Here is a 14,069-nt window from a genome sequence, read left to right as displayed (position 1 = left end):
TACCTTTCCTAATCGTTCACGCCCTTGTACGGGTGGAAACCTAGCCAAGATCCCCATCGTCGCCGCCGCCGCCGTCGCCGTCGCCATCGCCGCCGGCGGCCGCCATTGGCAGCAGGGAAGAGGATGATCCGGCGATTCTTGTACATTGCTGACCACTGCTTTACAGGCCCCTCCCTCTCCCACAGGCTACGGCGAGTCAACCCATCACATCTCTTCTACCCCGATGGCCATCCACTAGCAACGAAACCGGAGCGAGCGACGGTGGAGGTGGAGGACGCTCGCCTGCCTCCACCCGCCATGGCCTTCTGCTCCCCGGGCACCACGGCGACGGCCATGGGCATGGAGTTCATGCGCAGGAACGACGGCAGCATCGTCGGCATCGACCACACCGGCCGCGCCGTCCTCTACGACCCCGCCGCGCGCGCCGTCCGCACGCTGCCCGCCCTCGCGGCGCCCAAGCTCATGCCCGTCTCGGCCGCCGTCGGCGACGACCTGTACGTCATGGAGACGACGCCCCTCCCCGACGGCGCCGGCTGCTTCGAGGCGCTCGTACGCCTCGAGGATAATCCCGCCGAGTCCGACTCCGACAAGTGGGAGGTAGGGGACAACTACCTCTGGCAACCCCTGCCGCCGCCGCCGCCGCCGCCGTCCCCGTGCGTGAACGCCTACGCCGCCGGCTTCGAAGGCTCCTCCCGCGGCATGATCTGCGGGTACGCGGTGGCCGGCGACGGCGACGGCGGCACGCGCATCCTGGTATCCACCACGACCAACGGCACCTACTCCTTCGACACCGCGAGCTCCGCGTGGAGCAAGGCCGGCGACTGGGAGCTGCCCTTCCGCGGCCAAGCCGAGCACGTCCCCGAGCACGGCCTCTGGTTCGGCATCTCCGACATGGATCACACCATTCTCGGCGCGTGGAATCTGTCCTCCACGATCCAGCAGCCGCAGCCGCCGGTGGCGAGCCTCCAGTTGAAGGGGTTCTCCGTGGAGAGCCACAGCGACGACCGGAGGAGGGAGTTGGAGGTGTACACATCGCAAGTCGTCCACCTGGGCGGCGGCAAGCTGTGCGTCGCCAAGATGTTCAGTGTTAATCGCAGAGAAAGGGGTAAAATAAATTTCGCTATGCTCACTGGCGTGGAGGTGGTACGCTGCCGTGGCGGAAAGCTCCGCATCGTCAAGCACAAGTCGTGCCGTTATAACTTCGGCGAAGACTACACCCCTGATTATCTACTCTAACTAGTAGAGTACTCCTACTTAGTACTGTCCTAATAAAAACCCTTATTTGATTAATCCTACTCTTATGCAGGATACATATTCATCGGTTAGTTTTAAAACTCTGCATTGCATAGCTCTGTAAACTCTGTTAGTAGAGATGAATGATTTCAAGGAAGCAATTCTATTGTTAAGGACCTGAAAAAAAAACATTTATAACCTGAAATACTTATCATCTGATCAGATAGCAGTCTAAGTGCCAAAAACTAATACTAGTGACAACAAATGGCAGCTGCCATAACAGATAAGCCTGAAAGCAATATGTCAGCTTCCTTGATGATGCATATGTGGCCATGCGGGTTAGCTCGTCTCTCTATAATTTTCATTCCTTTAACAGGCTGCATAAATGCATGTAGTATTGACGATGAGAAAAACACAATGCTTAAATCATCATTGGGCAAAAAAACTGTTAACATACACTCCACCCCCTTAACAAAAATCATATTGGTACTAAAATGAAAATAGTCTCTAGTGAATTATTTTTTTTTCTCTCTATTGATTATGGCACTCCAAAACATTTAGTCACTGTTGTCGATGTACTTATAACTTGAAGAAAGTCATACTGAAATTTGTCTGGCACAAATCCTTGATCAATGTAGTCTTTTCTTTAAGGACAGTTAGTCAGTGAACTTCAAGAAAGGTTATATACTAGATAACTTTGGGAAACACTATGGATCTTAGCAAGGCTCTTTGAAGGTGGGGTTTGTTTTCTTTTGCTCCATTGTAACTTACAAGTTTAGCTGTGCATCCTACTCTAATATACTTTTCAATGAGTATATCACATGCATTATTTCAATGAATGCCTCTGCATAATTCTTTCCTCATAATTCAGTTACATTGCGTTAGATCCAAGTACAACATGCCAATATTGCCTGGTACTATCTCCTGTGAGTCTATAATGATTCCTTGTCTTTTCATCTCCATCTCAAGTCCTCAGTTTATTGTTGAAGTCACAAAACATTGTTAGGAATAAGGTTAAATTTATATATATATTTTTTTGAGGAGAGGTTAAATTTTTATATTAAGTATGCATATCAATATGACGTTTCAGTTCATGTTTGAACCTATTGGTGTCAGCATGGTATTGTAATTAGATACTACATATCCTTTTCAATTGGTCATTTCGTGATGTTGGACTGTGATATGGACACCGTGTATAACTGAAACTATTGTATCTAAGGCACACAAGCAGAAAAATAAATCTACATAGTTGGAGATTGTCATTTATAAAGTTCTGATAGGCAGTGTGATGTTGTGATCATGCCAATCATTGCACATATGCTTCTTTTCGACCTTAATTTTTCTAATCTGAAGTTTCCTGATTTGTTGATTAGGTTTGGTAGGTCTCTCTAAAGAATGTGCTGATACAAGCAGTACGTGCCCTTCCATATCATTGGATGTTGTTAACTTTTACGTGTCTGACAGCTGAATTACTCAAACAATGTTCTTTCAAATTTCATTTACACATTCACGTTTCTGTCAAACAACGTAGACACTATAAGGCTCTTCTTATCCTTGTGTATTGTATCATATTTGTGTCATTGTTCAAGTAACAGCTATGTCTGTAGTTACTTACTATGATGGAAAATGATTATGGGAAGTATAGTTCATCTTGCAGTCTAGTGTATACTGTTGCCAGTGCATTATCTTTGTGAATATGGATGTGAAAATGGCATGTAATTATCTACTGTCTGCCAGGCACTTCTTGTCAGCTAACTGTGCCCATGGCATGTGGACATTTGCATTCAACCAGATTTGCTCTATGCTATATTTTCAGATCAAGCGAATGACTCACCATGTTAGAACGAAGGGAGAAAAAGTCTCTAAATTTGCATTTGATGCGACAATCTTTGCCTCTTTGGTCTTGTTTTCGCCACAGGTGCAGATCATGGGAGTCAATGTTGTTTAACGATGCATGCTGCATCGACAAACCCATTATCTAGTTTTCCTAAAGCCTGACTAAGATAGAGGCACCGGGCCGGAGAGTGACCCGAAGAATAAAGGCAGGGAAAAAAACTTGAGGTTGAATTGATCCAGTAATTGTTTGGATTGATGCACAAATATGAATCTTATCAATTCTTTTGCAAGGGTAATGCAATTTGGCAAACACATTTGGTTTGTTGCCAACAGAAAATGAAATGGTAGTGTACATTGTTTAGTCTCTAATTGATCTCAAATTAAACAATGCTCAAAGCAATTTTACCAAGAAAAATTGGCAACAAACCTAACTTCGTCACAAATTTTGCAACGCTCGTATTTGGCTTACAGAAATATTTTAACTAAGGCTATAAACCAAACAAAACACCAAACTTAATTCTGTGTAATCATTCTTCCAAAACTGACAATCTGATACCATTAGATGTTTTTACTAGCAGTTAGTAAAATGAACAGTGGTAGATGTACTAACAAAGGCAATGTAACCACAGAGCATGGGGCTTTGACATCGAATTTGTATGCCTGCAGTACAGATACTGCGAATTGACTACTGTGTCAACGGAACATCAACCCGTACTTTGTCCTTGTCAAAGAAAACAGGAACAGGACTGTTGAGTGTGAACCGAACATCAACTGTACGTTGTCCCTGTCAAAGCAACAGGAACAGGGTGGTTCATCGAGAAGCTATGCAATTGTCTCCCAAGATATACCTATACCAAGCAAAGCAAAAGGTATTTCAGTTAGTAAAATCTTGTTTCATGTACTACAGGAGATCAGAGAGCACAATGACCTACTATAATGAAAGGGGAATGAACTGCTGACCTTTACCTGGCTAGCCGTTCCCCTCATTTGAATAACCTGTCAAAATCTATCACCTTGTGCTGACGTAGAGCCACCATTCCCCACATCATAGCTGGGAGTGTCCTAGGGAAATACTGGTGATATATCCTGTGCGTTTGAACGATCAAATACTTAGATCCAGGTTCAGTTCTATGACAGTACCCGTCCCTCCTATACGTTGCCTGCGACCAGTTGCTGATTCTATATCCATGGCTTAACTGCATGCTAAGAAGCGGGTGTTGATATCCACCACGACCTACAATGACCTACGGCGACGGCGGCACGCACATCCTGATATCCACCACGACCAACGGCACCTACTCCTTCGACACCGCGAGCTCCGCGTGGAGCAAGGCCGGCGACTGGGAGCTGCCCTTCCGCGGCCGCGCCGAGCACGTCCCCGAGCACGGCCTCTGGTTCGGCATCTCCGACATGGATGGCACCATTCTCGGAGCGTGGAATCTGTCCTCCGCGTTCCAGCAGCCGCAGCCGCCGGTGGCGAGCCTCCAGGTGAAGGGGTTCTCGGTGGAGAGCCACAGCGACGACCGGAGGAGGAGGGAGTTGGAGGTGTACGCATCGCAGGTCGTCCACCTGGGCGGCGGCAAGCTGTGCGTCGCCAAGATGTTCAGTGTTGATCGCAGAGAAAGGGGTGAAATAAATTTCGCCATGCTCACCGGCGTGGAGGTGGTACGCGGCCGTGGCGGGAAGCTCCGCGTCGTCAAGCACAAGTCGCGCCGTTATAACTTCGGCCAAGACTACACCCCTGATTATCCACTCTAACGAGTAGTACTAGTAGACTCGAGTGCGTTCGTTTCCTTGTGTTGGAAACTCGTTTCCTCAGCACAGAGAGTGATTCATTAGCACATACTAGTAATTAATTAAGTATTCCCTTCTTTTCTAAATGTACGCCGTTGACTTTTTTAAACATGTTTGATCCTTTATTTTATTTAAAAACTTTTGTGAAATATATAAAACTATATATACATAAAAGTTTATTTAACAATGAATCAAATGATATGAAAATAATTAATAATTACTTAAATTTTTTGAATAAGATGAACGGTCAAACATGTTTAAAAAAGTCAACGACGTCAAACATTTAGGGATGGAGGGAGTATTTATTTATTTATTGAAAAATATATTAATATAATTTTTAAAACAACTTTTATATAGAAAATTTTTGCAAAGCACACATCGTTTAGTATTTATTTATTTATTGAAAAATATATTAATATAATTTTTTAAAACAACTTTTATATAGAAAATTTTTGCAAAGCACACATCGTTTAGTAGTTTAAAAAACGTGCACGCAGTCGAGAAGATAAAAGAGGAGTGGCAGGCTATAAATTTATTGTCAGATGCAACACGGACTCTAGAACATAATGTATGTACAACAAGTGGGTTTATATATTAATAGTGTAGTATATATTTATATATAAGTAAAATACAATGTATGTATGACAGATGAGACTATATATTAAGTGTAATATATATTTATAGATAACTATTGTATGAATCGATACTATATTATAGTTGGCTATACTATTATACTTTGCTCTCAGTGCTATCCTAATAAAAACCCTTATTTCATTAATCCTGCTCTTATGCAGGATACATAAACATACATATTCATCGGTTAGTTTTAAAACATACATATTCATCGGTTAATTTTTTAGTTTTAAAACTATTCATCGGTTAGTTTTTTAGTTTTAAAACTATGCATTGCATAGCTATGTAAACTCTGTTAGTAGAGACGAATGATTTCAAGGATGCAATTCTATTGTTAAGGACCTGAAAAATAAACATTTATAACCTGAAATACTTATCATCTGATCAGATGGCGGTCTAAGTGCCAAAAACTAATACTAGTGACAACAAAACAAATGGCAGCTGCCATAACAGATAAGCATGAAACCAATATGTCAGCTTCCTTGATGAGATCTTGTGGAAATCAAGAATAATACTTCGACCTCAAATTTCCAGTACATACTTTGCTACATACAGATAAATAAACTGGAGGTAAAAGGAAACAGTTCAACTCCTAGATGCCCATGTTTGGGTACAAGTGATACGTCACGTCAGTCATTGCACAACCAAAAAGGATTTCAGAATTCAAAGAGCTCTGCTCCAACACTCGAGACTCCGGTAGAAGAGATAAAAGACCTATCCGATTAACACCAGGAGGCGCCGAGGAGGGAACCCAATAGGCAAAGATCCTGTCCCATGTTGCAGCATGGTTCCCTAGTATGCCACGCCTGTGAGCCCCAGAAATCAGCATTGTATCAAGCCTGGAAATGTCCCTCACTCCTCGTTATATTCCGGGTTCTTCTTCAGAATTACAAAGCCCTCCAATACCGAAGTCAGCGGAATGTATCTGCAAAACGTAAAACAACGGATCAGGTTTTAGGTTTCATGGGGAAACTTGTAGAAATGGCATATTGTTAATTGAGCTCTTATTACTTTTCGGTTGCTAATTCAGCCCGTTCCCCTGCTGCAAGCAATACGGGTGTCGAATGTGTTTGGAAACCAGTAATTGTCTTGGGCCTTCCAGCCTGACCAACCACATCAACAGCTTGCCCAACCCGTACTGGAACAGATAGGGGCTTTAGATCCTCATCCACCGTTAAAAGCATTCTAGGCTGTACATACAAGAAGAGAACTCAATTTTAGTACCAAATAGTAGTTTGCACTAGCAACAAAACTGTCAATTAACTAAATGGACCATACCTGCATCGCCAAGACGATAATGTAAAGAATGTAGTGGTATTTCCCTAGAATGGTGGATTTCATATCGAGGCAAGCATGCAATACAGTAACAAGGCCTCCAAGGGCCATTCTACACCCAAACAAAAAATTGAAGGATTAATATTGAATGCAATAAACAGTAGATGTAAATAGCACTAGCTATACTCACGGGGAAAGTAGAAACCGGTCAGAATGGTATGGAGAGAGAGTCAACAAACCCTTCCCAAGGTGAACAAGTCCTTGAGCAATTCTTACCTGAATACATGCAAAATTTTGTCAATATATGTACGCATTATATACAACCAGGTACAACAGAATGGAGCACAGGTTTAAAAGGATCATTGTGGATTTATTAACTTACACAAAACAGATGCGCAGCTTCTTTGTAATAGTAACTTGAAAGATTGCGAAGCATACCAGCTATTCTAGCATTGTTTGTACCAGCACCAATGAAACCCAATGAAATGATTGCAGCCTAGAGAAATTTAATTCAGGTATAAAACGTAAGCCATCAATTAGGACAAAATATATTGGGTATGTCGTGGGTTAAAAAGTTATGAATACAAACCATTGACACATCAGCATCCGCATCATGACTCAGTCTGCTAAGCGTGTCCATAACATTTACCTGGGATGGGATAATAGAATTGTAAGTAGATACAACAACACTGAGTGGGGCATAAATTGCTTTGCTAAATTATGCAACCAAATAGATGTAGAATGGACCATCAAACAAACACTTAATACCGAATAAGCATGACAATATCCTTGCAAAATATGAGTAATTTGACAGAACAGTAAGCGCTGAAATAAATAGCTAAAGAAGGTGCTTGGAATAAGATATTGAATAATGGAACATCAAAGTTTAGCACTTTCAAGTAATAACTCCATTACTTGTTCCAATGTACTAAATGTTATGGTGTCAATTGAGAATTTGAGCACAACTCCTTTTTTTAACACTCTTTTCAAACATAAAACAATTGATCACACTTTCATTGAACTGGAGTTTAGATTCTGCATCCTCTCTCAAAGTTTTTTTTACACTTAATCATCAAAGCATTACTTCAAATTTAACTTAGATCGTGATCCTTAACAAAACTTATGTTGGTCAAATGTTGCATACCTTCGGATTAGATATGCAGAGTATGCCAAGAGCAAGAGGAACTGCCCGTCTAATATTCTGCTCGCCATACTGTAAAAGACGCTCAAGTGACCGTACAGCCATCTCAGCTCCTAATTCTTCAGCCATTGCAATAAGCGCAATTCCTAGGACAGCTGGCCCCTGGTGGGTTTCACCTTTCTCAAGATGCTGTGAGCAAATCCCAAGGAGCTTTTGAACCTGCGTAAAATTGCCAAGCATATCAAAACCTCGAAATTTAAACAAGCTTGAAGCCACAAGAACCTCTAAGCATTAAACATGAAGTACCTTGAGCACATTTCCTGTTCCAGCATATGCTAGTGACATAAGTGTTACATCACAGTACTTTCTTATCTTCTCATCAAATGTTTTAGAAACTTCTGCCGTAGCCTCTACACTCTCCTGAAATGGAAATTGCCAAACAATCATAAAAGGTACATTTATCTAAAAGGGCTGCATAAAGCCATAAACAACAGTTAGAAACAAAGGCAGCTATAGTATATGCATACAGTACATTTAGGAATAGAAATACAATATATAAACAATACGGACAACATTACAATGCGAAAGGTCAGACATCATGTGGGAACCATGACATGGCATTTACAGCAGGTAAGGCGCTTGACAAAACCAACAGAAACAAGCACTTGCTTAAAATAAAATAAAGGGAGGACACACTAGGTAAATCCTCGAATCCACAGGTATTGAACAGTATTTCAAATGTATAAAAGCAGGGAATACTGGATTTTTTTTAAGCAAATGCTAGTGCACACAGCCCAAAAAAAATGAATCAAAAGGAACTAAGCTTCAAGGTTGCTCAAAAAGTACCTGCTTTCCAAGATACAGAAGACCAAGCGCAACAGGAAGCAGGCGTATAATGGGTTCTGCCAGCTCAGCCTCACTGCGCTCCATCAAGGCAAATATGATAGATTGAGCAATCTCTTCATTGCAAGAACCAACAAACACCAATCCCAGAGCGATGGCGGAGAATATCAGGACCTCAAGAGTTGATTTCTCAGAGTCCCCCAACACAGTTGATAGATAAGATTTAAGCTGAAATTTCAGATAGCAGGTTATGTGGAACATATAGAAAATGTTTTTTTTTGTAAAAGCACAGAATAACAATTCTTAAATCCCACCTCCTCTTTCTGAGAACCCGCATATGCAATACCAAGACCCAAGATTGCCCCAATCCGAATGTTTGTGTCATCCTTGTTAATGTACTCCATGAGAATAGCAAGTGCCTGGCAGCAAATTTAGGGTATTAAAGAAAGTATTTGCAAAATTTTGGGTATTAAGAAAAGATTTGCAATATTAATCAGTAGGATGGAGGTTGGGAAACTTAGACAGTGGAGCACATACTGGATCACAATCATTCTTCACACCACATGTGACAATACCAATACCTAGCAAAGCTCCAGCAACAACATGAGCATCATTACTATGTAAGTACTTGTCAAGCTGAGCAAGTCCAGAATCAGTATCCCACAAGAGAATCATTCCCTGAAAAGGTGAAACAGTACTTTTGTTATTATTGTTGACCAGTTAAAGAACTCAGTTGTCAATGGTTTGTAGAGTTTGTCAAATATCAATAACAATGTAACTTACCAGGCTAGCTGCTGCGCTGGCTTTCCCATGTTCCTTGTTCTTGAATAACCAGTTTCCAGAAGCTCCGCTACTGGAAGAATCAGATGGAGCAGTCATCAACTTATCCTGCACAGAAGATATGGTCTTGAGATTCATTCTTTCCTCGGAAAGAACTAAAAGTAACATATTGTTTGTAGAGCTAACCTGACCAAATCCAGCATTTACGAATGCATTTACAAATGTTGCAGCTAAATTTTGTCTTGCAGAATCAAGACTGGAGCTGGCACCACGCCCATCAATTAAATGGACCTGTAGATTGTTAAATACAAATATTAATTATTATGAATGAAAAAAGCAACCTTAATAAACATTGATAGTAAAATATAGATGACCTTATATATATCCTCTGGAGATTTTGCTTCCATCACTTCGATATCTCGAGCAAGGGTGAGGTACCCCTCACTCAGCTTACTATTATTAACGATTTCTTGCAAACCCTCCTTATCATTGCCATCGGCAGCTATCTCGTCGTCAATCTCCATGGCCAAACCCTGCAGAAGAGAAGCGCTTGGGTCAAATTTAAGGGATTGCTACTTTTAGCATAAGATGCAAAAGGTGGCAACCAAGGTAGATAGTGCGTGAGAGATTTATACATGGCGTGCAATGATGAATGAGAACTGCTTTTTGAGCTGAAGATCCTCAGTTGCGGTGTAGACCTGCTTCACATACTGCATTGACTAGAAACGATGGAGATGTACGTCAGTTCCAATTCAGTCATACAAAGAGAAGAATAGCATGGCAAGCAGCTCACCTTGTTGTCAAGGAGCAGAGCAATCCGCAAAGCACTTGTAAGGTCTTCAAACTTCATGTAAATGGTATAAGCAATGTCAAGCGCCAACATGTCATCAGGAGCAGGGAGGTATCTGTGGTTTTACATTCAAAGATGCAGCTATTAATTCAATTCAATTGAAATTTAACACTAAAGTACAAAATTCAGCTACTCCAAGGAAATCTTGCCAGATTAGGACCACAGGATCTACAGCATAAAAAAGTATACAACACGTGGAAAAAGAGACATATAATGGAGGCAAAAAACAAAACAAAAATGTGTTTACATACTTCGATGAACTTGTAAGGTACAAGCAAGTTCTTTTGTAGTTCGTAGAGTCAACATGCTCAACTAGCAAATCAAGATCTTCCACCTTCAAAGGAGATGAAATGTCATGCATCAGCATAGCCATCAGTAGACAGATTGTGGTAATAATAAAATCTGAGTTAATTAGTACACTATATGAAAATACCTCCATCAGAAGATCAACTGCTTCAGGTTCAGCATTATGCTGCATTACAAATTACAATAAAGCACCATTAATGCATTAATTATGTCAAACAAATAACAACAGCTACAGCTACTAAGTGGCATCAATCAGAGCATCAAATTAAATACCAAAACCAAAATCTCTGATAAGAATCAAGTCAACCAACCTTCATATGGAATGAAACAATTTGCTGCACTAGTTCCATAAGAGCGTCAATCGGCATGTCATCATCCTGTGAAACAATTAATTATTGAATCAAAGGTTCCAACCACTCAAACAAAACATTTAAAGAAACGTTGTCCTAGTTACAGGCATCATGGAATTAAAATGGACAAATAGTATGCATGGCGAGAGAATCACATAGGGGGCAAGAAAGAATAAACGACGGTTTCTTAACATGGTAACCTCATAACTTATTTCAGCTATCCAACAGTCATCAATGCAAGTCTCTGGGCATGTTATTCAAAAGTCAACAAGCTTTAACAAAAAAACAAGAAGGAACAAATACGTAGCTATTGAAATAGCTGGAATCAGAAAGGGACCATGATAGGAAGTAGTGAATTAAGTCACCAAATAACAAAAGAAACAATTTATCACAACTTCAGAACAAAGTCATGAAGGGAAGATAAATACAAGGTAACAAAAAAAATGTAAAAGTTTCAGAGCTTCTATTAACATGAAAGTGAGAGTGGTACCTGACGCTTTTGGAATTCTTGTGCAATTTCGCCTGCCAAATTTCTGTACAAGAGACAGCTATTTCATTAGAACCCAAATATGTAATGAAAACAAAAAAAAAACATTAGTATAATATATTGAGTTTGAATACACTGTTAAAATATCAAATATAGCTAAAATTCAGGTAATTTGGACATAAATCAGGGATAAGTCACTGCAAAATAAAATGTCAAAGACACTAATTAAAAGGTTCCAACGATACAACCTCAGTCACAATCGACATATTGATTCAAAAAAAACATTCCTAATCATAAACAAAACTGTATAGTTTAGAACTCAATACAGTGCTATGACTATCATAAAGTTAGTTCTGTCCCATGATTCTACAAGTTACTCAGTATATTGGTCGCAGGAATATTAGTTAACAATAATTGACAAAGCTGTTTAGTTCAATCTCAATTATTTGGCACCTCAAAATATAAACTAGGCACGCTTTGACATTCCCAATAAAAGCACGGACAGAAACATTGTCTGGACTCTGGAGTTCAAACATATGCTTGGACAGAAGTAAGAATCAAGAATGAAAAAACAAAAACTTTTCAAATATAAGTGGAGTAGGAAGTGACAGTTCATGACACAAATGCAAGTTACAGCTAACTAACACTATTATCACTTTAGAATAATGGCACAAGCATATCATACCACTTTAGAAGGCAAAATATGAATGTCAAAAACATGTAAAATTGCCCTTACCTTACGTATTCATGACCCCATGAACCGATATCACCTTCAGAGCCCAACAAACGGTACTTAAGGCTTTCCTGAAACAAGTAATAGGCAAAAAAACATTAGGAAAAGTACTGAAGTTTCAAACAAAGAAATATCTTGTTCAGATTAGATACAAAAAGCTTTTATTGTGGCAGGAACATACTCTTTCTCCTTCAGCGGACATTGTCAAAGCTAACACTGATAAAATGTCGGCCATGTACCTCTAAAAACAGTAAGAAATTACTATCAGCATTCATCGCTGTGACAAAGAGAAAGTTAGGCTACTGCACAACTGGGAAATCAACAGACAATATACCTTCAAATCAGAAGATTCTGGCATGGTTTCAAAGTAAGACTTGAGTGTTCCATAGTGTGGCCGGAGGAATTTCAGTGGCTTTGGTACAGATGTCATTGAGCTTGTGGCGGAACGAATCTCCTGCCTTTTAGGGAGGATGATATTTTAGTGACAGAAGATGGAAATCAAAGCAACAAAATTTGGTCTTAACCAAGTAAATCTAACTATGGTGGATCAAAATAAACCCTATGAACCACTGCATTTACAAAATTTGCCTGGAGACCAGAAATCTAAACCTAGATTTCCTACTGGGATTCAGGAAACGACGCGACGCTACCCTACCCTAAAAAAAAGAATCGGTTAATTAATTTCAGCAAGCGAACAGCACCTCATACTCTCAAGCGCGAGCTTCTGCACGCCGGGATCCGCGTCCTGCGCCCGAACCACGTAGAGCTCGAGCTGCTCCTTGAGCGCCAAATCCTCCTCCGACTGCCCACCAAAAAAAACAGTCAACACAAAACCACGGATCGAATCCAGCAAACGAAAAACCGAGGTTCCGAATCTCGATCTCCCTCCCATCGGCCGTTGCGCGCCGGGGAACGGACGCGGGGGGACACTCACCAGATCGTCATCCTTCTTCTCGTCCTTCTTCTTCCACTTGGACTTGGCCGGCGGCTGCGGCTGCGGCTGCGCGGGGTCGGACGGCGCCGCGGGGCCCGCGCCGTTGGGGTTCTCGGGCGGCGCCATGGCTACTACGGGCGAGAGCTAGGGTTTCGGAGGCGCGAGCGAGAAATCCGCGGGCGCCGCCGCCGCCGCTGGGTGTGCGAGGTGGAGGCGGTGGTGGGAGCAAAGAAGGGAAAGGGGATCTCCGGTTTGCTTGCGACGGAGGCGACGGGGGGCTTCGTTTCGACTCGATTTGCCCCCTCCTCCAAGAATGGATCTGTGGGCCTTGGATTTTTTTCGCGAACGGGTGGGCCGGGCCTGGTGGGCCAAGAAAGGGAAGGCTTCGGCTTTGATGGGCTCATTCTGTGGCGAGTGGCCCAAAAGGGAGAACCAATCTGGTTGTCTTTCGAGTGAATTTCAGTTTCGGCTTGTCAGATTTTTCCTCTTAGTGCCTTGTTTAGTTTTTTTTTTTGTCTGTGTTTATTTTTCTTATTTCACTTTGGACCCCCATTATCCTCCTCTTCTCAAAATCACGCGCCACGTGGCCATAATTTATGAGTCAGTGGAGATGTTTAGGGGCAGTGTTGGTGTGAGGACTGAGTGTGAAAAAAAAAACTGAGATGATTAGGAGAAGCTAGCCATCCGATGTAATTAGGATAGGATAGGACTAGCCACATATTTTCAAACCTTTCATTTAATCTAGGTAAAATATGAGCAAGTTCGAGACTTCGATGCTGGTTCTATAGGGAAAAAGCAACCAACCCTTGACAAATCGATATGATTAAGAAATACTTGAAACCTAGGAGGCTAGGACTAAGGAGAGCAGTTAATG

At 41.5% G+C, this 14,069-nt stretch overlaps 2 protein-coding genes across 2 annotated transcripts; one reads left to right on the top strand and one right to left on the bottom strand.

The window, feature by feature from the left end:
• The first annotated feature begins 26 nt into the window (after positions 1-26).
• Positions 27-4,843, top strand: LOC107275532 (uncharacterized). Its single transcript, XM_015768832.3, has 2 exons — positions 27-813; positions 4,402-4,843. The coding sequence occupies exons 1-2, from the start codon at positions 124-126 to the stop codon at positions 4,825-4,827; spliced, it is 1,116 nt and encodes a 371-aa protein (XP_015624318.2). The 5' UTR covers positions 27-123; the 3' UTR covers positions 4,828-4,843.
• Positions 4,844-5,950: 1,107 nt separating this feature from the next.
• On the bottom strand, positions 5,951-13,449 carry LOC4328287 (26S proteasome non-ATPase regulatory subunit 2 homolog A). The gene is made up of 25 exons (XM_015770985.3): positions 13,196-13,449; positions 12,963-13,063; positions 12,596-12,719; positions 12,443-12,502; positions 12,265-12,332; positions 11,532-11,574; positions 11,003-11,068; positions 10,819-10,857; positions 10,637-10,719; positions 10,329-10,440; positions 10,171-10,254; positions 9,910-10,068; positions 9,722-9,826; positions 9,539-9,643; positions 9,293-9,433; positions 9,070-9,174; positions 8,759-8,983; positions 8,219-8,332; positions 7,916-8,131; positions 7,361-7,420; positions 7,154-7,267; positions 6,962-7,047; positions 6,775-6,883; positions 6,508-6,686; positions 5,951-6,421 (listed from the first exon to the last, which is right to left on the bottom strand). Exons 1-25 carry the CDS (start codon positions 13,319-13,321, stop codon positions 6,349-6,351), a joined length of 2,697 nt encoding a protein of 898 aa, XP_015626471.1. The 5' UTR covers positions 13,322-13,449; the 3' UTR covers positions 5,951-6,348.
• Between the last annotated feature and the right edge of the window lie 620 nt (positions 13,450-14,069).

Source organism: Oryza sativa, chromosome 2 (genome assembly GCF_034140825.1).
Source record: "Oryza sativa Japonica Group chromosome 2, ASM3414082v1".
NCBI classification, from domain to species: Eukaryota; Viridiplantae; Streptophyta; class Magnoliopsida; order Poales; family Poaceae; genus Oryza; species Oryza sativa.
Note: the sequence above shows the minus strand (reverse complement) of the source record. Positions and strands in the feature narration are given on the sequence as shown.

Coding starts and splice junctions, on each gene's coding strand:
- LOC4328287 (XM_015770985.3), bottom strand. CDS start 13,321: ATGGCGCCGCCCGAGAACCCCAACGGCGCGGGCCCCGCGGCGCCGTCC. Junction 11,575..12,264: donor TGGGGTCATGAATACGTAAG/GTAAGGGCAATT, acceptor TCTCTTGTACAG/AAATTTGGCAGGCGAAATTG. Junction 9,827..9,909: donor CTCCAGAGGATATATATAAG/GTCATCTATATT, acceptor AACAATCTACAG/GTCCATTTAATTGATGGGCG.
- LOC107275532 (XM_015768832.3), top strand. CDS start 124: ATGATCCGGCGATTCTTGTACATTGCTGACCACTGCTTTACAGGCCCC. Junction 814..4,401: donor CGAGCTCCGCGTGGAGCAAG/GCCGGCGACTGG, acceptor GCGTGGAGCAAG/GCCGGCGACTGGGAGCTGCC.